Genomic DNA, 27056 nt, shown 5'->3' with positions numbered 1-27056 from the left:
CCGTATATAGATAACGACTATTGTATTACTTCCTTTTCTTTAATTTTCCCAACGTCGCTGGTCAACCCTCGAGACATGACGCCATTTTTAAAATCTCGAAACTTTAACCCCTTTGTTTACTTTTTTCTTCTCCTTCGCTAATAAGAAATCACAGTTTATTCATAGCCTGTGCTATGTTTTGCTCGAAATTTTCTCTACTACTTTATAATTACATATAGTTTAAAAATTTAAACTATACGACAATTCTAATGAAAATCAAAACTTGTTAAGAAATCCAAATTAATTAAAATCTATTGTTAGTTTAAATCCTATCGATGGATCAAAGAGTATTCTGTTCTATAATATTTTATTATACTATAATTATTAATTCTTCCATTCTATTTATTTCTATAATTGTATTACTTAATTAAATTAACGTGCAATGTGTTATCTATTATTTATATAAAATACGGAAATTAACAACTACAGTTTGATAAATTAATGTTTTGGAACGATTTCATGCAATTATTGTGGTATTATTTCAAATAGACTTAATTATGTTCAAGTTTATCTGTTTAAGATAATTATATATAACACATCCCTAACACTACAATTTATATTTAAATTATTATCTTTAAATATTTTGTTTGCATTTCTCATTATTTATAATTGCTTTTACAACTCTGCTAATATTTTGATTTTTTCTCTGTCTATCATAGGTATGCGGAATATATAATAAAAGAATTAAAAAATATATGAAAAAGACATTGTAGCAATGTTTCTTTGTTATTGGAACGTTACATGGAATTCGATTTGGATATCTTAGGATTAAAAACACGAATGAAACACAAGGTTCACTGTTTTTTCATTATAACTAGAATCATGTTTAATGGATTGTGACGAACAGTAAGAGATTATTTTGGAGGTCAATCGTTCATGTATATCTTTGATACATTATGCAACGTTTCAGATTGATGCATATTGCCACGTGGTTGTTTTCTGGCCGACCATTTCATATCATTATTTACGGGAATTTTACAATCATTTCATTTTACAAGAAATACTTCAACCGGTACGTCGTATAATATCTAACCATTTCAACATTTTTTAAGCGAATATTCTTATTATATATGCGTCGTATTGATTACTTAAAATTAAACGCATAAAGTAGGTTCAACTTTCGTAATTAATGTCGAGGAACGTCAGCCTATTGATAAAGTGCAAAGTTAACGACGCAAGTACATGTAGTTTGTCGACATGTAGTCACATCTTTGTTCCTATAAATAAATGACGATAGCCGCGTAGTCTCGGTTTATCACTTCAGTGCATACTCTTATGCAAGCTTTACCGCGTGGAAAAATCAATAATCACCTGCGACGTCTCTGCCTAAGATGTTACGTCAGAACTTTTGGTAATTTTATTTTCAATTGTTTCACTATAAATTAACCGTAATCAGAGATCAAAAATAACATTTATTTTTACAATTTTTATAGGGAGGGAGGGGGACTGACATATTGATAATTTTTGTTGCAATAGAACATAGTGAACACTAAGTACCAAAGAAATTTTTCAAAATATTAAATGATTAAACAATATGAACTTTCAAGTATTCTACTTACGAATAACCTCTTATATATGATCCCAATATTTTTGGTTACCGATTACCATTATCTATGTGAGATGTTTTTTGTTGTCGACAACCATTATGGCAGAATCATTTTTTGGTTGTTGATAACTATTATTTGTGGCGGAGTTATTTTTAGTCACCAATGACCATTATTCATGACTGAGTAATTTCTTTCTTCTTTACTTTCTTTCTTTCTTTGGTTACTTATAACCATTATAGTTTTGGTTACTGATATCTATTATGTAAGAAAGCATCTTTTTATCGCTGATAATAATTATCAACGACATAATTTTTTTGCTACCGATAACCATCATAAATTTGAGAATTCCTTTGGTGACTAATAATCGTTATTTTTGGCGGATTTCTTTTTGGCTACTGATAACCATTATCAAAAACGGAACTTTTTTAGGTGCCGATCATCATTATCGATGACGGGATTTTTTCGTTACCATTACCAATTGTCGATAACCCGAATTTTGTTTGTTAGCCATTATCGATGGCGAAAAATCGTTTTGGTTGATAAGCCAAAAAGATTTTTATTATTTAACATGATTATTCGTAATCAAATTGTTTTAATTGAATAAGTCTTATAGCATAACTTTTAAAACTTCTGTTTCCCCCCTTTTACCCGCACTTTCAAACGATAACAATTCTCCATATTTGCGTTGTTGCCTGTTCAGTCAATACGACTTCTTGTTTTCAAATTATTTAATGGCCATTAATATCCTGTATATAGAATATTTTTTTAATAAGAATGTAAAACGTCCAAGTATATTTTATAACACTTCCAGGGCCTTCATAAAGCTTGCCGCTATCGTGTCATGTCCGAAATAAACGCCAGTCACAATTTTACTAAAAATTCAACAGTCTAAAAAGCTCAGACAGTGCGTACTTTTTGTTGCTCTCAAGCCTAAGTTTATAGAAAATTACTAACATTGGGAAATGTTGAAACGTTTCAAACGATACAGGTAAAGAAAAGCTGCTCGATTCCTTATCAACAGAGTATATATTATGCAAAGTTCTCGATTACATAATGCAATTTTTTACGATAATGTTTCGAAAGACGTTCGCTTGCTATGATTTAGAGAATTGTTCGAAGTTAGTAACCCCTCCTACCAAACCACACCAAACATCCCAGAGGAGATAAGAGAGAGGCTTACACCAGAGGACAAACACAGAATCTTGAAATTCGATCCGATGTACAAGAGAATCGAAGTAGCTGCAGGCACGCAAACGTGAAGATTATATCCAGTTACAGTTACCAACACGTATAAATAATATGGAGCAGCTTAGATTAATTGGATAGGAAGAAATTAGCTTAACCGGTAAATGTCGGTAAATACAGCATGTTTCATAGGATTAGAGAAACAGCGAAATGTACGATATGCGGTAATTGCGATCTAGAAAGCAAAGAGTTATATGCTATACAAATTTCCAGTGCTGAACGTGCAGATTGCATATTATAACGGAATATGCCGGAGTACTATTAATAACCAAAGAAGAACGAGTGAAATCAATATACGTATTACTTTACACAAATAATGCTAAAACTATGAGTCTTGTGCTTAAGTAAAGTTAAATGAGAATTTAAAATGAGAAAAATCTCTGTGGACACCTAGATAAGACTGCGATAGACGAAAGCTCGTAGAAGGCTATTATTGTGTTATTAATGACTCATCAAACACGAAACGAGGATATCCGAGATTTAACTTTTGATAAAATCTTATTTATGAGAAGTCAAATTGCAATATTTCTTATTGCATTCTTACGTAACAGTATTTACATTTGTATTCTTTTCAACGGAGGACATATCAAACGGATTATTGTTCTCTTGACTTTCAACAATGCTTATTTATAATTTATAAACAGCAACACATCGTGTAGATATGTGTCACGTGTTCTCATTGTCACTCGTTCTTGCCCTCGGAAAATTTGCAAGACAATTTTTAAGTCTTATTAAGAAGAGTCACGGTTTTTACACTTTTTAAGAAGAAATTACACTTGAAATGTTGGCAATGGTAAGAGGAATAAATCTTCGTGTGCTAACCGCATTTATGAATAATAATTTATGGTTTAGCTGTAGCTTGTTCATGACAAATGGCTTTGAACGTTGGGCATCGAATTACGAGCAGAATGAGTGTTATTAGAAGGAACATTTTTTATAAGAGAATACAAATTTTTTATTTTTACACAATTTTTATATCACTCCAGTGGTGGTTCATTTTTGACAATGAAATTTTGATCAAACACGGTTTCTTTAAAATGTCACGTATTTAGTCAAAATAATTTCTGTCTCCATATTTTCTAATTCTCTGCATTTTCCCAATTGATTAAACAATTCTCAACATTGTCGCAGACTTCAAAATTAATAAACTTGTAAGTGCACTCTTAAACTAGTTTTTCGTGACTCTATATGAAATAACTGCCATAAAACTTGCTGCCATAAAATTGTCCTAGTGTTTGAAAAGAGTGAACATTTGCAGAAGTTTCATATTTTAATTCAGGAAATTCAGAGGAAAGACAAGATGAGAACGCTACAGAAAGAATTGCTCTAACATACTATATGTACCACTGGTGTTGCATTTACAAAAAATGTTGTGTCTAGCACCAATATCTGTTTATCGAAATATCTTAAAATAAACTTTCAAAACTTGACATGAAAAGAATGCACAATGGGGTGCACAAATTGCTATTAATTGTTGTTAACCAAATAACAGGTCCTCCATTTCTCTCAAATGAAATACTAATACTTCCTCCTCCTCCAGTGAAAATACACTTTGGGAAGGTTCTAAACTAGTCTTCAACAACTGTCGAGGACTTTCTCGACAGGGATCCACCTTCCTGTCCAATGCAGTTTTCAGGACATTAAAAGCTGCAACTGCTTTACGACGGCCCATTGCTTCCGTGCAGTTGCTTCAACAGCCATCCGTGTTCATTCTCCGGTCCAACATTGTCGCTCTGTCCTCCATCCGTACGTCCATTTTATCTAAAAGTTAGTGTTCACCGAAATGTCCCATCTTGCCCCAAATGTTACTTCTAATTAATGAGACTAATTGAGCGACAGTGTGTTCATCTGCTTGCACGTGCAAACACATGCATGAGCACATTAAGAGATTGGCCAGATAATAATATTCCAGACATAATACGATCGAGAATAGTTACTCGCCTAATGACGTTCAAAAGATGACGATCGTTGAGGTTAGGTTGGAGTTAGGTTGAGGTTAGGTTGTCTCCGTGGCGCGCAGTAGTGAGACGGCGCCCAGGAGTGGAACTGCAGTGACAGCCTGGTCAATATGACTTGACTCATAACTTTTTTGTCCGACATTGCTGTCCTCGCAGCAGCAGAGTGTCCATGAGGATTTCTCTACGTTAAAAAGAAAGGTTGGGGTTAGGAAACAGAAAAGTCGTCACTAAACGCGTACGAACGCAATAAGCTGACCGCAGCTATTGGTACCGTGTCAAAATTCACCTTGCATTTGTTTGCCAACTCTTGTCGTTTCCTTGGTACTTCTACATCAACTTCATCTTGCATCAACACATCGCCAGCTTGCACGGAATAATAAGAAGCGAGTCTTGCAGATGACCATCGAAGGGTCAGCGTCATTTCGTCTTTTGCATCTCGATCTTTCCTTTGACACGTGTTTTGCATCTGCGATTTTTTTTCTAAACCAACGTCAGAAGCAATATCACGAGGTCTCTCGATCGTCGTTTGTTTTTGGGTCACCGATGGACATAGGGTTTCAAAATGGATTGCATCTACCTCCTTTGAGTAACTCGCACGGAATTCGTCTCCTTCGTCTTTTCCATATGAATCAAGTAACGTGGACACTATTAGAGTGGCTTGCTGAATCTTCTTTTTCTTTTTCTAGTATCTTCCCAGTCTGTTCAAAACACATTCACGACACAGACATTCGGTAAGTGTACAACTATCCCTTTGGATGGCGTCCGTACGAAATTATGTTTCATTGGCGTCAATGTGTAAGTGTTTCTCACTGACAACTTGTCGATGTAACTGGTCGATGTAGAAAGTCTGTTCTCTTTAGACTTTGCGAGGCTAATTGCTTGAACGTAGGTCTCTGGCTACCAAGATGGGATGATCCTTTAGTCTTGAACTGTACTGGCTGCACAGCCACGTTAACTGTGACACAGTTTGTCTACAGATTTTCACGAATCCCATCGTTTCTAACGTAGTAATTGTGTTGCGTTTTCTATCCTTCTGAGGATTTCTCTTGGCTTGGTCCTGGCTGAAGAGCTCCAAACTTTGCTCTGTGGGATTTTCGCTTCCATGCCCCATGATTGGCTGCCAGGACTGGTTTCATAATGCGCTTATGTACAGATAACTATGCTTCTATGCTGAACTTAGAACGTCCACCGGTTAACCAGAATGTTGCTTTCCTCCTGAATCGAATTTGTTGGGTCTCCTTGTCATTTACTGGTTCCATGTTACCTTGCGGTCAGGATGTAACCTAAAATAGTCAGCCAGTTGATTTTGGGATATAATGCACTTATTAAGTGCAACGTGGTTATGGTAAATTCAAGGTAAACGTGACATGTCCATTTGTCAGTATTTATTTCTTCTCTCCACTGACCTAGCCTGTGTTGTTGCAATGATGTCGACGCAACCTTGGGATATTGGTCGGTGGTCAGAATTGCTGCATCATCTGTGGATGTTCGTCAAGTAGTTGCAGCAGTTGGTCAACATGTCGGCTGTGCATCTGGTGTACAGCGTAGACCCCGAAGACACTTGCGCTTGCTGAATTATGCGATATTTCTTTTCCCATCCACGTTGGATTATTGTCAGTAGCAGCAGTAATAGTTCTTGGAATGTTATTTCCGTTGATGACATTCTCCGTCTTTTTGCTTCGTTTGCTTCGCAATGAAATATTACTAATCTCGAAGCTTACGAATAAACTGTTAGTTGAACTCTTACAACATTTATGTAACCGTTTGCGTATGCAAAATTTATATTCGCGTACGTTTTTTTCTTCTCAGAACTTGTTATAATCATCGACGATAGCTGATATCAAGATTTGAATATTTCCATCGTGAAGTTCACTAGCGTTCGAAACTCGCGCGTTACGGCAAGTTTCTTCTTTAATTGTTTATTGTTATCGTTCAGTCATATAGCGGATAGTTGGTAACAATTGACAGAGGAAAAGTTAATGGACAATATTAGCACTCAATCAATCAATATTTTTTATATAAGATATAATATATATATATGTAACATAATATAAACATAAAATATAGATCTATTTATACTGTATTTTATATAAATTATATATATTAATTATAATAATTATTATACCCCCACATTTCAAATTTAATTATTTTCGCATAGAAACAAATATTTGCAATGTATGTGCATATATAAATATATAAATGTTTGATAGGAAATTAATTAAACATAGAATGTTGAAGTATATATTTGTTTTTTTTCTATGACAAGCATTGGTCATGAAGTTTAAACGATCGTTAGCATTGAAAACAACGAGAAATAAAAAGTGACTGAAAAGCTATTTATAATGAAGATTATTAAATTGTGTACAGCATCGTATACATTGTATCTTGTTCTAAAGTCCATTCTTTTGTTACGAGAATATCAAAGGAAATATTGTGACATTCTTAAAATGTTGTAAGATCTTGTAAAAAGGGAAAAAATGAAGCTTGGGTCAATCAACGAAAAACGTATATTTCTTAGCCGAAAGTGTTTACAACTTCCAGCGAACCCTCGGACAGTCACACGGTGATCAAATTACACTCTACAGTTCCTATTTATCTCACGAAACTTTTCTCGCTATGTTACGTAATCCAGCAACTGGAATATCGACAAGTGTTCACAACGTCGTCCAATTTGCAATGTACGCTAATTGCACGTGTAAGCTGTACATATCTCACAAGGCTTATTAATCGGAAGAAAAAAAGAGCGTTTACAATGCAAAATAAATAAATAAATTGTCGTAATTACGGCATTGATTTCATTTTAGCTGTCTTTTTTACCAATGGCGGTAACAAACGTAAAAGGACACTTGCTTATCGACACACAGTCGTGAACTTCTTTCGAAACATAATCGTAAAATCCGGCGTTGAACGTTAACAGCGAGCATAGATGCGAAATTCAAATTTATGTACAGACTTTGTAACGTTCAGAATAGGAGCGAGAACTGTATGAGGCAGCAAGACGTAGCTAAGATAGACGTTTCAAAAGGAATAACAAAGTAGAAAGAGAGAAGGTCCTGGAGGAAAATTGCATTAATTAATAAATACAGCTAACGAATCAGCCATTGCTCCCGATCCTCCCTGGGTTCCTGGCCGATCCTGGCGGAGGAAGAGAGAAGCATTTCGAACAATACGCTCCTGGAACCGGAAGAATCTTCCGACCAGGAGCTACAGGATCCCCAAGAGGATGACCCTTACGAATACGACGAAGACATCAGACCGTCGAACGAGGATTTGTTGGAAAACGAAGGTTTCCTGGATGGAAATTGTCCCAGCTCCTCTAGGATACCCGCGCCTTGCTGGGGATGTTCCGATTGCACCGGATTGCATACACCGATTTTCCTGTTGGCTTCCTCGCCGACGGAGCCATCTTGCACCTGCGTTTCCTGTCAGTAATTCTCAAATTGCCGGGATCAGTTGAAATGGCTTGAGCTTCTTTTTCCTTTTCAGTTCTTGCATTACACTTCCCTTCGAGTTTCGCAAATCCTCGCCTGTAACGTAAGTAGCTGATACACTGTTCAAAATACGAAATTAATCAGTGTGTGATGCGCCGGTGCTTTGGTACAGAATTCGAACGAATGGAACACGCGGAATCAGATTTTACAGATTTTACAAATTTGTTCGTTCTCGGCTCAGTTCTGGAGAAATTCGATTTTGAAAATTTATCAAGTTAGCTATTGGGTTGGCAACTAAGTGATTGCGAATGTTGCCATTAGGTGGCATTGACAAAATCGCAATCACCTAGTTGCCAACCTAATAGTTAGAACGTGGCTTATTGCGGGTTAGATGACCACTAAACAATCGACAGCTGGTTCTACGTGTGAAAATTAGTCCAAAACGTAGAATAAAATTCTTCCATTTGAGTCTTCGTTCTCAAGAAGAAGCGTGTTTGAACGTGTTTAATTTACAGTAACAGGCCCGGTCTGGTGACCGGTTTCAAAATGTATCGAGGTTAGGTTGGGTAACTTAGTTGCCAACCTAATAATTTAAAATTGTACATTCGTCGTTATTTCTTTTGTTCGTTCAACTTTACCCGAATTCTTATATTAACAAAAATTGAGGAACTGATTAATCAGATGATATTCGCTTTGGTACGCGTGATTAATTTTTCAATTTAATTTTTTCTCGGGAACAGAGAGGGATATTTTGTTCTAAATTATCGACTTATTTCCACGCGTAGAATGACGTAGAATGTCGATTATTTAGTCCCGTCTAGTCCGGAATTGGTCAAATTTAATTTATTTCCAAACTCGTTTTTCTCGAAAACTAAACCGGAAATGAATATATCTTACTGTATATTTTCTTCGTAGAGGAAGAAAGTTGAACCCCTCGGTGTCATATTGGCTCACGAAACGCGCTTGTCACATTGGATCAGCCAGACCCTGATCAATCTTCGAGCAGCTGCTGTTCAGTGATATTGAATCGAACAAATTTGAGAATATAGTTTCAACATTCTAAGATATTTGTGTAGATAACAAAAGAAGGTTATCGAATTGACATCATTTTCGAAAAAAAGATCTCTAACATTGTTTAGAAAAGAAAACATTTTTGTGATGAAATACCGTACCTTTTCTATCTTTCTTTATGCTAAAGACGTGGTACTCTAAGGGAAAAAATAGTTTTCTACTGCACGTTCCAAAAATGATGTTTATCTGACACGTCGAGGACGAGCTGTTCGTGAATAGAAAAGATCTGCTTCAATTATGTGAAAAAGTCAATTCATTCCTACACAAGCATACCAAAATTTTATTTAGGTATTAAGAAGATATAATAGCCATGTCACTCAATTCCTCCTGCAGTTCATGCACAAGAATTTCTATGGAATATTTGCACTGAAATAAAATCTGTTCGATTGCAGCAAAAAATACGCTTTTGTCACACTTGAGTCAGCCTATCCTATTACAAACTTTAGAGAATCGCCAGACACAAACTAATGGGATTCTTTGCAACATGATCATCAGATGTTATAGAAGAACACTACAAATTAATAATAGATAATACGTTTAATAATACACATAAATACAGACAAATATAATTACTAATACACATAATGCCATTGTAAGCTACGCTTTGAAGATATCTTTGTACAAAGTAAAACTGTGGGTCATTATGACCCATGATGGCAACCGAGGGTTAGGGAACTTTGGTACAGCAAAAACTGCAGTATTCAAAGACCTGCTGTCCCAACGTATTATTATCCAAACGTTCCATACGCGTTGCTCGAACTACAACGAATCAGGAAGCTATTTACTGTATTCGTAACGCGACAATATTCGTCAGAAGTAAAACACGCTGACGCTCGAAACTCGTATTATCCGCGCGTGTTTGAGATTCTTGCTGCAGCAAGAAATTTCCGTAATTGGCCGTAACAGAAATGTCGTAATATTTAAATTACCTTATTAATGCGCCACAGTTTCCCGTTATAGTATAAAACTGTGCACGCTTAGGATATAAAGCGACTGGATCATAAGGTTTTTCCGTTATTTTGAACAGTATATTAGAAACGCTGAATGAGAAATTGACGGTGAATGCGCAGCATCCGGTTGGTCGAAGACCGAGATGACGAGAAGGCGCGTCACCACGGCCTCTTCCCTCGAACGTTCGTGACTCATTCGCGTGCCACGGTCACATTTCACATTTCCTATTTGTTTCTTTACCCTTTGCTCATGACCTTGTGTACTTATACCCCAGGATGAAAGGGGTGAAAGAGCAATGTCACTGTAGCAGGATTCGCGATACCGAAGCATTCAAAAGCTTCTAATTTTACACTTCCTTCGAGACCTTGGACTTAGTATAGTATCCGGACCGTAAAGTTATCGGTCCGAACGTGTCTCTTTACGAGGGTACTTTGAGCCGCTAAAGCCGAAAAAGAGGGTCGTTTTTCACCGTCTTAACAAGTCCTCTTTATCGTTAGGACCACCGACAGTTAATACTTAGCCAACCGAATAAGGAGATCTCCCCTCTTTGAAAAACATCGCTGCGTGACTGAACGGGAAGATTTCCCTTTTTCACTTTAGCAACACGTTTTCTTTTTCTTTTTTTTTGTTGTTATTATCAGTTATTGCTTACCTGGAATTGTTCCCAATTAATTGCGTCACCTTTTCTACTTTTATAAAATAGGAATATAATAAATAAAATACACCAATCTAGTAGTGTTAAAATTAATTAAAAAGTTACACTATCAGTTATGACTAAATATAGTTATAGCCGAAACCACACTGTAAACAAATACTAAAATGCATTATGAATGTTTAATTTCACGTTCAATTCGTGTTATTTATCTTTAGTCGTCTTTAATTCTACCTATATTTTTTTATACTTTTAATATATATTTTCAATTGGATGTTTCATATGAACAATATGTGAAATCGTTAAATAAAATCATTGCCGCAAAATATAATTGACCACTTAAATAATTTTTAGACTTCTTTGTTTTTTAAGTAAATGAATATTAGTTCTCCATACTTGAAAAAAATGCGCGGTGGAAACATATAGCTCGCTGTGGCGCGCGCAGTTGGCTAAGTCGTCTTTATCGTTAGAGCCACCTGCAGTCAAGACGAAGCTATTTCTACCGAAACTAAACAACTGGTCTTTAAAAAATACGTAGTAATAGAATACTTATATATTTAGTGATTTTTCACTTTCTTACAGAAGGAGTTCCACGTTATGTAGTATACTCTTTGGTATTTATTATTAATCCATCTAGGACTATGATCCCTAAACGAGGGTTGCCACCTTTATAAATTTGTAGAACTAGTCATTTTCGCTGGTATTGGTATAAGTAACAGAGATACAAAACTATTTTCATTTTGAATATATATAAAAAAAAAATTCATTATATTATTCCTTTAGTTATGGCTGCAAAAGTCGTTACATCATTGCAGGGGGAAAAATGTAACTTAAAGTAGGAATTTTAAAATAGAATTGTAGAAGCAGTCATTTCGACTACTGTGGTAGGTTCCAGTGTTGTGAACGTTTTACCGACAGAGGTCTCAACTTTAGAAATTCACGTAGGATTAGGAATTCGCGATCATTAGGTTGAGAATTTTTATGCAAATTCATATTTTTGAGTATATAATTGGAAGAATAAAACCTCGATAGAGGATTGTTTTACCTACCAAATATTATAGAAAGCACTATGTTTTGAATATATTTTATACATTCGTTCGTATCATGTGCATTCTGTGCATGTTTGCACGTTTCTTACAAATGCATCAAAATCCGCAGTCTAGAGATCATACTTATATTAACAAAAATTGGGAAATTGATTAATCAGATGATATAAGAATGTACGTAAAGTTAGGTAAACAAAAGAAATAACAGTGCACAATTTTAGATTAAATTTCGAAATGTGGTAAGATTTCTGTTAATTACGCACCCTGTAAGGGATTTTTAAAACTAAATTCCGCAGTTAGCCGGTTAAAGACCAAATTTTAAGGAAGCTCTCGCCAAAATCCGCCAGAATCTCACGCATCAACAGATTTGACCCAAAATTTTGTACATTTTATTTGCATAAAAACGACCCTCATCTTTAGCTTCAACGACTCCAAGCTGAATATTTTGCAGTTCGGACACCATACTAAAGCCGAGATCTTTTCTTTCGAAAATATTCTCTGAGAATTTTTGTATTTCATATTCTCTGTGTCTTCTGTCTTATTTCGCGTTATTATTTATTTATTGTATTTTATTTATTTAATATTATTTATTGTATGTGCACATGTTCGTGTATCTTTTGAATTCTAAGTTCTTCATGTACATATATACAAAGAGATATTTGTGATATGAAGGAGACCAATGGTTTCTCAGGAAGAGACAAGTAGAATTAGTAAAAGAAATTTTGTTTACGTACAAAGCTTCTTCTCTCTTCAAGAAAAATAACTTAGAAATTTGATTCAATAAATGCGCATTTACCTCGACTCGACTTATCTATCTACAAACATATACATGGGTTTCTATTCATACTTGTATTTACAAAGCATACTTGCATATCATCTATCTCATTGTTGTACAAATATCAGATGTCTAGATTTGACTGTACTTGGCTCTCATTTGCCACGACACATGGAGGATCTTTAGTTTGCACTTTTACACTAAATAGTTTTACATTGATAAAAAAAAAGGTACTGCGTTTGAAATTTCATAACATTTATAATCGTCGACAACTGCAATATCACTGCAATATCACATAAACAATTTTTGGCAATCTTTTATCAACAAAATTCTGGTGAAATAAAAGGATCTGATATTTGAGGATTTGTTCTACAGTTTTCTATATTATCTGGAAGAGATTTTGCTTCGTAATCACTTTACTAAAAGACTTTACACAATTTTTTTGTAAACTGAAACTGCAACTAAACCTAGCGATAATTCAAACGACTTCTTCCCATAACATGGTGGGAAGATCCTTCGATAGAACAAAACAAGTCGTTTTAAAAGCTGTGTTGGTCACGCGAGATTTACACGCTAATTCCTCCTAAAGAGAACACCTCACTGCAACACGTACCAATGCTCTCTGACCCTTGGCGCGTATTGATTTCTTCTTTGTTTTCTTCTTTTTTGTAAGAAACTGATATCTCACGAAATCAGGCGAAACTTCGCAAATCGTCAAACGATTCCTTTCATAATACAAAGAAAGTTGAGAACCTTCGCAAACTTATCTACGATTTCATCTAAGCGTAAGCTAAAGAACAGGACACGTCGCTAATGATTGAGATGTCGATGCGACGCTAATCGTTTAAATAAATGAAAAAGAATAAGAAACATATAAGATTTTAAAATAAAAAGAAACGTATAAGATTTTACACAATTGGTGACCATTCAGTTCCAAATGCAGTGGCACGTACTTTATCTTACGCATGTTCTAACTTTACACGGTTAGAAATGTCGAACCGCACATGAATAATCAATGAATGAATATGTAAGTGTGTACAGTTGGGACATATGTTCTGTACGACTTCACCTTGTATTTTTAATTGAACAGTCGAGTCATACAGTAAAGTCGTAGAGTCCATAAATACCAGTAAAAGACTAGTTAGTTCGCAATCATACTGATGGCGTTCGGGTAGACGTACCGGATCAAATTTCACACTCGACAGCCTTTGCTATTCGTTTGAAAGCGATTGCTTTGTATGAGGAAGATATGATATATGTATTCTGTTGTCGTTTGTATCACAAATTTTATCACGTTTTGTATGTACGTATATTTAGTTATACGTTATATTATATACATATATATACAGGACGTTTGTTTTAACGATCTGCACGAGTTTTTAATCCTTTACCTATGTTTTATTTTTATTCTGATATAGTGATTTGTATCACAAAAATTTGTGCTCGTGGGGGAATGCAACGTGGTAGCTAAGAAATTTGTACAATATTAGAAGAAAACATTGAAAATGAATTTAACTGATTAGAATGTAATTGCTATGTCAGTTTCTTTCTTAGTAGCGAATATGCTACTGTGAACTACAATGCGAGAGGATCGAAGAAAGTGTAAAAAGCTCACAGATCACAACATATTTCGTGTACTCTGTGAACATTTGTAAGAATCACAGTGCTGCCTTATTTTGTACTTTCTATAGTTTTATAGTACATATAATTTACAAACTTCATTTGTTTCCTTCATATACGATGTATTCTGTAAATGAGAATACAATATCTTATATATACCATAGTTTGTCTTAATTCTCTCTACAATATCATAAAAAAGAGATAAATATTCACGAAAAGGGCTCTCCAATTCCGATGATTTTTTAATTTGATTTGTCAAAATCGTCACTCTAAGTAGCGTTGTAAAGGTTTTAGTTAAGATCGCTGTAAATTAAAAGCTATTATCAGAAAATGTTTATAACAGAATTATGTTGTACTTTGATGCAGTAGTATCAGTAAGTAAAAGTTTGCACCTGCACTTTGAGAAAAATTCTAAAGGAAAGAAGAAAAAATTCTGATGGACTTAAAAATAGATTTGAGTTAGATCAGATTAGAAACCCATCAGAATTTTCGTTCCCTTCCTTTAGAATTCTATAGGCTTCTATTGTATAGACTGGTTTGGTGGGTTAGAGCCTTAGGTCCCCATGATGACCCATCTCTCCATCCTGACATACTTTTACCTCATTTCAGGTCAACTAACCACTGCTTTTCCAGTCAAAACTAACAGTTATCCTTAAAATTTTTCTGAAAAAAATCATTGACAGAGGAGTAATTTTCGTTTAAGCAGAGATCCCAAATGGAAGATCAATAAATTTTTAAAAAATTTTCTAGAGAAGTAAAAGGAAGTGATTGAAAAGAAAACATAATTTTCGAACATTCTGGTTACGAATAACCGTTATAAATGACCAAATGCTTTCGATTATCGATAACCTAACCTCAACTTGATAGCTCGATACCAGAAGTCGATACGCGGCCTTGTTATTGTTCTATAATTAAGTATTTTATCTTCCAGGGATAATCTCGACTTTCTGCGAAGTATCCAGTACGTATTTTTGCATCTTAAGATATACTTGCTCTCCTTTCACTGTTATATGTTGCTTCCAATTGAACTTATTGTCCAAGTGAAGATCTAAATATCGCACTGATGATAGTTCCGGTATTTTTATACTATTAACAAAGAGTGATCCTTTCCTTGAGGAGAAACTGTTAGGGTTTAACCTAATCTCATTGATTTCAATTTTCCGCTTGGTGATCCAGTTTTCGTGTAAATCTAGGTGGCGCTGAAGGTAGAAAGTTCATCAGAAATGAGTTTGAGTGTGGCTTGGGTTATCTAAAAAAAAGGTCTCGGTTATTTACATTCTATTAAATGTATATGGTGTCCGAAAAGTTATTGTACTTTTTTGCAAACTTTTTTTGATAATTATATTTTTTAATAAACGGCAACATCCAACTAAGATCTTCATCATATTACTCAGGTTGATCGATGATCTCGATAACGTATTAAAAAATTATGCAAATCGGAGGTGGCTCTGTTCCTGTGAATATTTACCGAAAAAAATGTATTATAATTTCCTTCGAAAAATTTAATATATATGTTACATTATTATAAGTGGCTAGGAACGTGTGGAACGTTAAAACACCTAACATTTGTATTATCTTAGAAGCATAACATACGTATGTATATTACAATTTATTTGACTATTCATTCGAACGTAAATCTTTTTAATTATTCAATGTTTTATTTTCAATTACGAGAAACACTTGTTAAAGGAATATTAGAATTAAATTTGAATTTAATCGAATATATCAGTTACTTATCGTGTATTATTTATCAATTTCATATAATTTAAAAGTTTAAAAAGCAAGCTTTTGTTTCATTCTTATCTTTCTTTTCGTTGGCGAATCAAATTTATGTCAGTATTAATTATGCAATTTCTGTTTATCGTAAGATCTTCGTGTCCATTTGCGTTTTGAAATTTTAGTACCGAAATAGTAGCGTTTCCTAATTATAATCATCATAATCTTAATTCTAATTATTGTATTATAAATATTCGTCAGTCCATACGACTTTTCAGTTTCATTATTCTATTCGCAAATCTTTAAATCACAGGCAGTGCTGATTAACACGAATTTATTGCACGCTTTTTGATTGAAGCACTGATGTATATATATATATATACATATAGCAAGGATTGTTGGTTTTTTCTTATAATTAATCGTTTAATTTTTATAATAAGCCGAGCACTTTAAAACACTTCAAAAAGTTGAACATTTCTTTCTGGTTCTTACAAAATACACTTACATAAATCTAACAGAAGTATGTTATTTTCTTGCTAAATACAGTATAACTGTAAAAATAGTTCAAAAGCTCTATTTAATTCTTAGGTCAAATTTTGTTCTGTATGCATAAGATGTATTACTAATTCGTTAATGCCTTTAATGCGATAAACAATTAATTTATTTATCGCTCGGAGGCTCTGGAAATTATTACTAAACAACTATTCCATTATCGTTATTATTATATTTTAATTTTCTCTCCAAGGACCTTGAAAAAGAAGCTTGTTTTGTCTCGCTTAGAAAACTAAAACTAAACTACACCAAACAGGGAACTGAACTAAACTTAAAACTACTACCTATAATACAAATAATATTCTACACTAGTATACAATCTTAATATAGTTGTTATTTATTAACCACGTTTACATAGAATCTACAGATCAGATATATTTACATTAAATAGGAATTTAATATATAACAGTTCTTGTGCATTAAAAACAAAGGGTCCACAGGGAGAAGGAGGAATGTCAAGTTTTAGCATTTCTCAGAAAACAAAGATTTATTTTTTAATGTACGTATAATGTTATAACTTCATATATTTGCTCATATACATGTATGGTATATTCATTTCTCCACCCATACATTATAGTTCCTGGGTAGTAAGCTATGTTACTCTTACACCATAAACGTAAAACCTAGATCCACAACTAACCTGTAGTGACAGGGTCTTTGGCTCTTATTGCAGCTCACAATCAATTCTCTTGCTAATTGTTCGAATATTCTACTATACACTACACATACTATATATATATACTACATATTCCACTCTCTCACCAATCTTCCTTGTAATACATCATTCATATCCTCCTTTCATTCGTCATTTCCCATCATGTCCCGCATCCAAATCTCTGCCTCCTTGCCCCGCTCCCCTGCATTCCGTTGCATAGCTACATGTGACGAAAACTCTCTTCGTCCAGCTCCCACAACCTACTCTTTAGGTTCTCTTCCTCAGCATACCCTCTTGTCCCCCCAACATTCTCGCACCTAAGACCGGGACTACACGAGTGTTAGATCGACCCTGCGTTGTAGAAACGCACGCACACACGTGTGAGCCTTGTAGAGCATTTAGCGTTGTGCATGTATGTAGCTACGCAACGCAGCACCGGCCCAACGCTCGTGTAGCCCTGGCCTCTAAGTCTTTGTCCACTGTCCCTACGACTCCATTTTTCATTCTGTATTTTTCGACCGCCACTTCTTTCTTCCTTAACCGGTATTCACTGCAGTATGTCGACTCTGCTTCAATCTTCTCGAATAACACGCTCTATCCTTCTGCATAATTCATCTTTTATTTTCCAGCTCTTTGTACTCCTGTTCAGGCAATGACAGCTTGCCCCATCTCCTACCTCGTTGAGGGCTCCAAGCAGTTGCTTGTCCCATTCCGAGGGCCAACCATTCCGAATATCTTTTATTTTTTTGTTGAGTAGATCTTAGGACATCTGCCTTCCTCGATCCTTTCAATTGCCAGGATGTATATGCTGGTTCTTTTTCTGGCTAACATGCCCAATTTCGTTCTGCCCGATTTCAATCCCCGATAATTATGCAGAGAAGGGAGCCTCAACTTCAATTTTGTTGAATTTCGAATATTTTGTAGAGGGGATCGTCCTAAGCAAACCTAACCAGGAAAAATTCCTCGCTTATACCATTTAATCCCTCTACTACTACCGCCACTATCACGTAGCAATATGATCTTCTTCGTATATGTGACTTCTCGACAAATACGCGAGTTTTTATCTTTATGGTTGTATCGAAAGTGGCGGTTCACAATCTCTGCTCGTGCGAGGAACCCCTTCGGAAACCCTGGTCCTGAGCAGCGTTACCAGATCGAGGGAATTAAGGGAAAAATCCCTCTGGTAGTGGGGGAAGTAGTATAGTCGGTGAACTAGTGACGTCGTGACTCATGCCATAGATAAATGTAAGGGTGGGAGACAATGTTGGTACACGCGACACTGAGAAACGTGAGATGAAATTCATGTCACGTGACACAAGCGACGTAGTTGTAGAATGGCAGTAGGGATAACGTGATATCATGTTATCGCCGAATTAAGGGAATCTTGAGTAACATGCACTTTGTCCGAGACATAAGACCGTGCAACATATAAGCACCTCCATCCTGTCGGTGTTTTGTGACGGTCAGTTGGTAGTTCCTCTGACTGTAGCTAGAGACATCGTTGTCAGAAAGGTATGTACGTGTGCGTTAACGAGATTGTAGTAGTAATACAACTTTTAGAGATGGCATTAGTATATATATATATATATATGTATATATGCCCTTTCTGCTTCGATGCAATCTAGTCAGAGAACTATTAGAAAATAATCACAAATCACCAGAAAGAACACTTCATATATTACATCGTGCATGCGACGATCGTGGTTTAAATGTTAAGTTAGGTCAGATTCTATGGTGCGTCTGGGTGGCTCGGCCCCAGTCGCCAATGGAATCTAATTTAACCTAACCTAGCCTAACTATATACTTTACTACTATTAGGATCGCAGCCCTATACGAATACATACGACTATAATTTCATTTTTAATCATTTATATTGGGGTCAACGTAACGCAACAAGTGCTATTTCTTTTTGCCATAACTTTTGAACCACGATCATCGCATGTCTCGACAATGTATAATACATGTTACTCAGGATCTTCTACAATATATTCGGAAAAAAATCTAATATATAATATAACGACAAATTGTAATTTAGGCTTCCTTTTCTTTATAATTACACGATCTCAAAATATAGTCAGGGGTGTATCTCTATGTAGGTCCATCTCCATTTTGATGTGCCTGCTTTTTGCATTTTTTCAATCTCTTTCACAACATCTTTTAATTTTTCATTTTATTCTACACCCTTTGCAACTTTTACTTGTAAGTTTGAGTAATATGTAACACGTTAAACTATACGAAATGAAAAGTATTCATTTCTCGCTGTACAAGTGAATTTCTTGAGACTACTGTAAAACTGGGGAAATTTTAATTTGCGATACGACACAAATAAAGTGCACACATAGGAGTGTACAAGAAAATGTTAAACCCAAAATTCGTTAGATTTGACATTCCCCTTTTTCCCATTGACCCTTCAGTTGTAAATTATATTTTGTCAATAAATATGAAGAGTATGTAACAATTATATATAATAATAAATAACCACTGTGAAATTTATTTACACCTTCCCTGGAAATCGTTTAATCTAACGTTGATATTATTTTTTTTGTTGTCGTCCGTTCTACTGTTTCTTGTATCGTATAGTACGTCGTCATATACATCGTAATATTATACGAGTATACCTGTACTTACAACACGCAATGTAGAGAGTAGAGTAATACAATATTCTCTTACACATGTTACATCTCGTTAACTGTATCATTTTATCACTACATATTAGTGACGTAAGAGTTTAGCGTTCGTAAACTGTTTATTACCAATTACATAAGTAATATGATGCATCAATTTCTAAAAACAACAGCTTACCTATTATTTGATACTCTCTGTGTAATGAATATTATAGAAATAAAGAAGATTCGCCATGAAATTTTTGGATAGAAAAACATAGAGAATGAAATGGTGTTAAAATGAGACACCCTATATATCGGTTCTTATGTTGGTGATTATATTTTGTAGTTTGAAAAAGAATTTCATTGACGGCCTTAATTATCTGTTCACTGTATAGCTTAAACTTTGAAACAGTATATTATTTCAAACGTGATACAAATGTTTCCGACTAATTAATGCAACTGAATGAAATTTGCTATTCGAAAGTAAAATAAGAGTAGAATGAAAAGCATGATTCTTCTGTTAACTGATTCATAAAAAAGAGTCAAGTGCAATTCGGTAATTTTTTATTCATTCGCTTTCTCCTTGCATTCATAAAAAGCTCTATAAAACCAATTACGAACACATTCTTCGTAAATGTCTAAAAAGAAAAATTATTTATTAAGAAAGAAAAATATATATATATATTTTTAATGATAAATTGGCTCCAAAATCAATATTTCAATTATTTTATAATTACTCATGTATTATCAAATTGTGTCATATATTCTTGTGAATATATTCGTGTTGAAAATGACAACGTGAGTTCGCGCTCGCGATCCATATGCACATGCGCTAGTTACAAGGAAAAATAACTAGAAGATAGTTCTAGATACAATCGATAGATTTAATCGATAGGTTTAAGATTCTTTTGTTTTATCCCTAGCCCATGTAAGAAAGTGCAATAAAGGTTTTTCGGTTCAGTACGGTGTGATAGATTTATCCAAAGAATAAAATAATAACTATTATGATCCTACCTATAAATACAGAAGTAACAACAATTCGCTGCTATGTAACTACATTAAATTTTATAATATCGTGTTTGTATTCTCATTTCTCAAGCGATGAAAGTAACTTGCTACAGAGAAGACAATGCATCATTGCAACTCCTTTCCTTGCGATATCGTGCTATCGTTGTTATTGTGAACCCATTTCTTTAGAAGTTTTCTTAAATCGATCCAATCCATTTGTTTTCGATAAGATCATGCTCTCTTATCAAACAATACCAGGTGCTAAATTGCGAATAGGAATAGCACTCACGATCAGATATTGTAAATGTTATAAGACAAATTTGAAAAGTTAATATCTTTAATGAAATAATTGTGGTTATCAATAATCATTATAAACGGTAAAATTTTGCCTTGATTGTCGGTAATCATTATCAATGACGGAAATGTAATTGTGGTTACGAGTATATCAATATAAATGACCGGAAATGTTCTTGATTGCCAATAATCGTTATCGATGACCATTATCGAAATATACAAAAATAATTTCTGGTTGCATTCAACTACTGTCAATTATTATCAGCATTACTGATATCAATTAGTACATATTCATTGATAATATAAGTAAATGAATTGTGGAACTTATACATATATTATTAAGTCGGAAAGCGATATGACAAAATATGAAACAAAAAATAGATATTTATTATAGATATTATATATACTTGTATGTAACAGATATTTATATGAATATTAGATATTTATAATAGTGATAATAAAATATATTGTAGTACAATACTTTTGTTAACGCTTGTATTAATATACTAATCGTTATTAATATTAATTAATATTATAACAATAGACAATAGTCAAATATGAGTAGAAAAATGTTTGTCGTCGACATTGGTTGGTGATAGTCAAAAATATTTTTTATGGTTATATATGGTTACTGATAATGATTACTGATAGAAAAAAATTTTTTCTAATCACTTCACTTTTTGAGAAATTTCTTTGACATTTATTGATAACTGGCTTCCATTTAAATAAACATTAACTTTTATCATGTACTTTACCGATGTCGAGTGTACTATAAGCGACAATAAAAAAATTGCGAAAATACTTTGTTTCTATATCGAAACCAAGGTCACCTTGGGTAACATAAATAGGATCATATGTCTTTTTCGCGAGATTAGAGTGAACTTTCCGACAAACTCAAAAAGCATGTTACACGATATTTTTGTTAACTCAATGTTAACTCAACCTTTAGGGGTACAAAAAGAAAAAAAGGAAAAGTACTAAATTTATTCTAATTCAAACTATAGTGATACGCGGGCTGAAAGTGCACGCCAAATTTTAAACCAATTGGTCGAGTAGATTTTAAGATCTCACGGATACTATGTTAAAAAAGAAATTATGTCTTTTAAGAAAATGCAAGAAGAGATTTTAGGAATCATTTTTTGTGGCACAATTAATCTTATCGTTCGTGGCATAGCATTTTAAATAGCGATGTTATTTGTGTCTCGTATGTGAAATATTGATCAAAGAAATTTTTTAGAAAATTCATACTGAATTCAATGAATCAACGAGGTCAAAATTTTGCATCGAATCAAAGGAAGATTTAGGTCAAAAAATAAAATATGAAGAACGAAGATGCTAGCAATACACGTGCTCTACAGAGATACAGAAGTTGCTGTGGTAAAACAAATTCTACTTCTTGACTCTTAGAATAATTGATTCCAGCATTTTTTGACTGAAGCTATTTCCAAAAATAGCACGTCTGCACGTCAGCATTCCGATCGTTCGATATTCGGTTTATCCTTGTAAGCTCGTTGAATAGCTTGACGCCAAACATCTTTTTTTCATTTTCTTATGAAGAACGTGTACTCTTTTTCTTTTCTCTGTTCCTTTTTTTGCACAGATTCGTATCTTGAATCTACTGTATTATGTCTTCTACGTGTATAACGATATGTAAAGTACTTTTGCTGAAACAAAAAAAGGAAAGTTGTAGCAAATAGGTTGATTATAGTGAAAACAACGAAAAAGAACTTCAGGCTAGCGAAAATAAAAGATTTACTATTTGCTTAAAACCTAAGAGATTCAATGAAAAATGCTATTTATTGTGTAGGAGCTGTGCAAATTGCAAATATTGATGATATTGTCTAATTTATGTTGTCTAATAAAAGATATATGTTGAATTAAAAAATTTTAGTAAATCAAAGAGAAAAAAAGTAAATTGTCATTTGGGTAATTAAAAGGGATTATGATTTTTTTAAAATGAAAGTGGTAGAGCTAAGGAAATGAGTTGGAAATGGGAGGAGAAGACAGAATTAGAGGTAGTAAAGGAGTTCACATACCGGCGAAATAAAATTTCATAGAAACTAGTAATTAAAAGTGTATAATTAAATGTACAGTTTTATTAAAAAGTGAAGAAAGAATAGAGTTGTGAAAACTGTTGACCATAAAATGTTTTCTACAAATTCTACGCTTTCTTTAATTACATTTTATGTGCTATTGAAAATAATGGAGATATTTGGGTAATTAAAAAGTTATTACAAATAACATAATGCATTTTTCATTCATTTGCATTGTCGAATACGTATAAAACATTTGTATGTTCACCAATAACAAAAATAATAAATTGAAACTCAATGCTCACATATATGTACGGATAGTCATGTATCTAAAATTCTAAACTAAATTTCAGGAATTACTTTTTGTGATATAATTAATCTTATTGTTTGTAACATAGCATTCTAAGTAGCAGTGTTATTTATGTCTCATGTACAAAATATTGATCAAAGAAATTCTAACTCGTGTAACAGGCTTTTTTATTGATACACAAATAGGGAGGATTTGATGTACACAAAATATTAATGTTTGTTCACACTGTGTATAAAATTGGACAATGAATATCATTGCAAATGTTTATAGAAACATTAACTCATACAACAGGTTCTTACCGACTCATAAACAGGAAATATTTGGCATACACAAAATTAAAATTTCTGTTTATACCGTGTATGACTTAAGCAACGAATGTATCATTACAAATGCATTTAGCTTTTCTAGAATATTATATATATATATATTAATTTCTTATTATTGCCTTTTGATTTATTACTCGCATTGCTTGTACAATTATTCTATTTCATTGTTTAGTTATTGCTTCTTTATTATATAATATGCTGGTTGTACTATTGTACCACATTAGATTGTACTATTTTTTCTAACCATTTACTCTTAAATGCTATTTCTTTTATAAATTATTACAGAGACGATTATTTCTCATTTCAGTTTTATGTAGCAACCGGGTGAGCCAAATGACCAAGACCTATAATGACATAGAAGCAGTTACAAGGCTTCTGGAGGAGGTAAATATGACTGCTAATATAAAATATATATATATATAGGGGTGTGCAGGATCCAGGGATTACGAACTCGTATTCGTAATGGGATCTCAATTCGGCATATAAATATACAAGGTGATTCAGAAATGCATGTTCATATTTCAGGATATGGATCTACATATTAAAATAAGTAAAAAACGTTATGTGAACATATATCCTACGTACTTTAATTTCCAAGATATGGAATGACTAAACAAAATGTTCAAAGACTCTAACAGTTGTAACCAAAATGACTAAAAGTTGCAGCATAAGAATTAATATATAATAAATGAACAGGATGTTTTTGATTACCGATAACCATTGTGTGTGAAAGAATTTTTTTTTAGTTACTGATGATCAATATCGGCAAGAGAATCTCTTTTTGTTTGCCCATAGTCATTATATATAAAAGAATTTTTTGCTTGTCGCTAATCATTTTCCGTGACAGAATCTTTTTCTGTTCCATTCTGGTCATTGGTAGCCAATAAACATTCCGTTATGGATAATGATAGAAACAAAAAAAATTTTGCCACGGATAACAGTTATCGATAAACGAAAGAAAAAAATAGTCTCACCTATAATGATTTTAATTTGATTGATCATCTATAATGATTATCAGTAACCAGAAATATTTTGATCATTTATAACAGTTATTCATAACCAGAATGTTTTAACAAATTCCTTTTTCGTCATTGACTTTCTTTCATAAAAATTGAAAAAATGAATGTATTCGTAAAGATGACGTTATTCTATAAATGCGTCTCATTATGAGTTACATTCTGCCTACAATCATGGTCAGTAGTAGTTTGATAGTTTTCCAGGGTTAGAAACTAAAAATGAGGGAAAAATACATTTAAACCTGTTTTATAAGCATTATTCTACTTTTTCATAAATTTGATTTAATTAAGTAGAAAAATAGCCTTCCCTTCCTCTGGGAAACATTCTTTTTCAAGTGGAGTCATTTTCGTCTCAAGTCTGCTGTTGCTGCGCAATAATAGAATTATAAAACCAATGGGTTTGTCTTCTGAAGCTGTGGCCCAGATGGCTAACAATTTATAGAAAATATATTCTACAAATCAATATGTTTTCAAGACCCACATGCTTTATGACTTCATCACTTGTGAACCGTTAACTGATTACACTTACGTCACGCACGTCGACCTAAGTCAATCGCTAACTGAGGATGACCAGTAGACAGAGTTCATTTTCACCAACTTTCCTGTAACCAATTATCGTCCTTTTCCGCCTTTTTCGTAACTTGCAAATTCTCCAATCCACGTGTTACTCCCAACAGCATTGTCTATTCTTCCAATTTTCGCGAATCGTGAAAAAGATCTTCCTGAGATTTGTCACTCTACAAAGTCTACAGTATAGTTTGGTCCGTTACCTTTTATCCTAACTGTTACACTTAGCATCTATCACTCTAGCAAGTATCGAATCTATTCGTTGGGAATCTAACAAATATCAAGTTTGTCATACAATAAATCTGTTGTTTATTGTAAAAGCAAAACAGATAACATGTTCGTCGAAGTTAACTTTGTTAGTTGTCTTGTGAGTAAATTCATATAGTAACCAACTTGCAAGCTGTTCAGTCAGAGTGCAACATGTGCGAAGCAATATCAATTGATATGAATGAAATAAAATTTCAGGTAGTCAGTATTCTATTCTCGCTAGCTCGTTACAGTTTTCTAGATGCTGAAAGGTAAAAGTGCAGTAACGTATGTTAAGACATGAGAAATCCATATCTCGAAAACTAAAAAGTACTTACATAGGACATATGTTCATACGACATAGTTTTTAGTTATTTTAATGTGTAGATTCATCCCCTGAAGTATGGACATACATTTATGAATCACCTTGTACAGTTGCTACAAAAAGTACTGACGCATACCATTCGTCTTTTTTTTATCAGACACTGAAGAAAATCAAAGTTTTATCATTCTGTTTATGTCATCTTGGTCTTCACTCAATTTGAAATACCTACTCAGTATTTCCTATTAGCGTGTATAACTTTACCTAAAACGTTAACACGTGGAAATATTTCAACATAACTGAAAAAATGAAAAAATGCTAGATAGGATATTAGAAGAATAGAGATATAACTTGTTTCAGCTAAGTCTCGACATGATTCCGCACACCTCTAACGATGTATAATTTATTCTTACTTGCAAAAATTTCTCTGTAAAAAGTAGAACAAGATAAAATTAGAATAAAGCTTATTAAGCTACAATTTAAGGTATATGATATATAAAAGATGTGATGAAAGAATACCCGAACTGGTTATGTTAAAGGCAAACTTTGTTGGATATTTATGCCAATGATTCTCCCATTGATGATTTTCTAATCTTTCGGAATGCTGTTCAGATATTTCATTGTATTCGCCTTTATCGTCTCAATGTCGTCGAATCTTCGTCCTTTTATTAACACTTTCAATTGTGAAAGGAGCCAGAAACTGCAGGAAGTCATGTCAAATGAATAAGGTAACTGTTTAACTATAGAACTACGTTTCGCTAAAAAAAAAAAACGTTGCTAAAAGAATATTTCTCACGGAGTAAGCAATGTACGATGTTTAAATATATTGAACGAGTATAATAACGCGTCTGAAGAGTATTTCGGAAGATTCGTTTAGAAAATCAATGACAGAAACGTTGGCATAAGTGTATAACCTCAAAAAGGTTTGAAAGGAATTAATTGCTTGTACCGATATCTAATAAAGACTGCTTTTAATACAATCAATCGGGGTATTTGTTAATCACACCTTGTAAATTATTGAATTATTATTTGTCGTGTTCGTTAAATGTTAAGTGAATAATTAATTTGTA

General features: G+C 33.6%; 1 protein-coding gene and 3 long non-coding RNA genes across 19 annotated transcripts in view; 2 read left to right on the top strand and 2 right to left on the bottom strand.

Annotated features, from left to right (window-relative positions):
* The window catches only part of LOC122577052 (trafficking kinesin-binding protein milt), a 100677-nt gene that overhangs the window by 69172 nt on the left and 4449 nt on the right, over window positions 1–27056 (top strand). For 8 of the 11 annotated variants that reach the window (XM_043748133.1, XM_043748132.1, XM_043748135.1 and 5 more), the window contains one exon: window positions 24143–24219. In XM_043748133.1, the coding sequence (XP_043604068.1) occupies window positions 24143–24219 (77 nt within the window). Of the gene's footprint in view, window positions 1–1366; window positions 1391–7946; window positions 8214–18746; window positions 18771–24142; window positions 24220–27056 lie in introns of those variants that run through there. The other 3 variants (XM_043748136.1, XM_043748134.1, XM_043748138.1) reach the window with 3 other exon arrangements.
* Window positions 874–3624, top strand: LOC122577064. Its single transcript, XR_006320060.1, has 4 exons — window positions 874–885; window positions 950–1051; window positions 2398–2574; window positions 2692–3624. It is a non-coding gene; the product is annotated as an uncharacterized LOC122577064 (long non-coding RNA).
* LOC122577058 lies at window positions 3769–6907 on the bottom strand. Its single transcript, XR_006320039.1, has 3 exons — window positions 6196–6907; window positions 5076–6072; window positions 3769–4970 (listed from the first exon to the last, which is right to left on the bottom strand). It is a non-coding gene; the product is annotated as an uncharacterized LOC122577058 (long non-coding RNA).
* Window positions 21578–27048, bottom strand: LOC122577063. Of its 6 annotated transcripts, none has more exons than XR_006320058.1 (3): window positions 26003–27048; window positions 25381–25929; window positions 21578–22830 (listed from the first exon to the last, which is right to left on the bottom strand). It is a non-coding gene; the product is annotated as an uncharacterized LOC122577063 (long non-coding RNA). The 6 variants fall into 6 exon arrangements; XR_006320056.1 differs by lacking the exon at window positions 21578–22830 and adding an exon at window positions 24226–25303; XR_006320059.1 differs by lacking the exon at window positions 21578–22830 and adding an exon at window positions 24226–25279.

This window comes from Bombus pyrosoma, linkage group LG17, assembly GCF_014825855.1.
Source record: "Bombus pyrosoma isolate SC7728 linkage group LG17, ASM1482585v1, whole genome shotgun sequence".
NCBI classification, from domain to species: domain Eukaryota; kingdom Metazoa; phylum Arthropoda; class Insecta; order Hymenoptera; family Apidae; genus Bombus; species Bombus pyrosoma.
The sequence above is the reverse complement of the archived record's forward strand: the minus strand, read 5'-3'. Positions and strand labels throughout refer to the sequence as shown.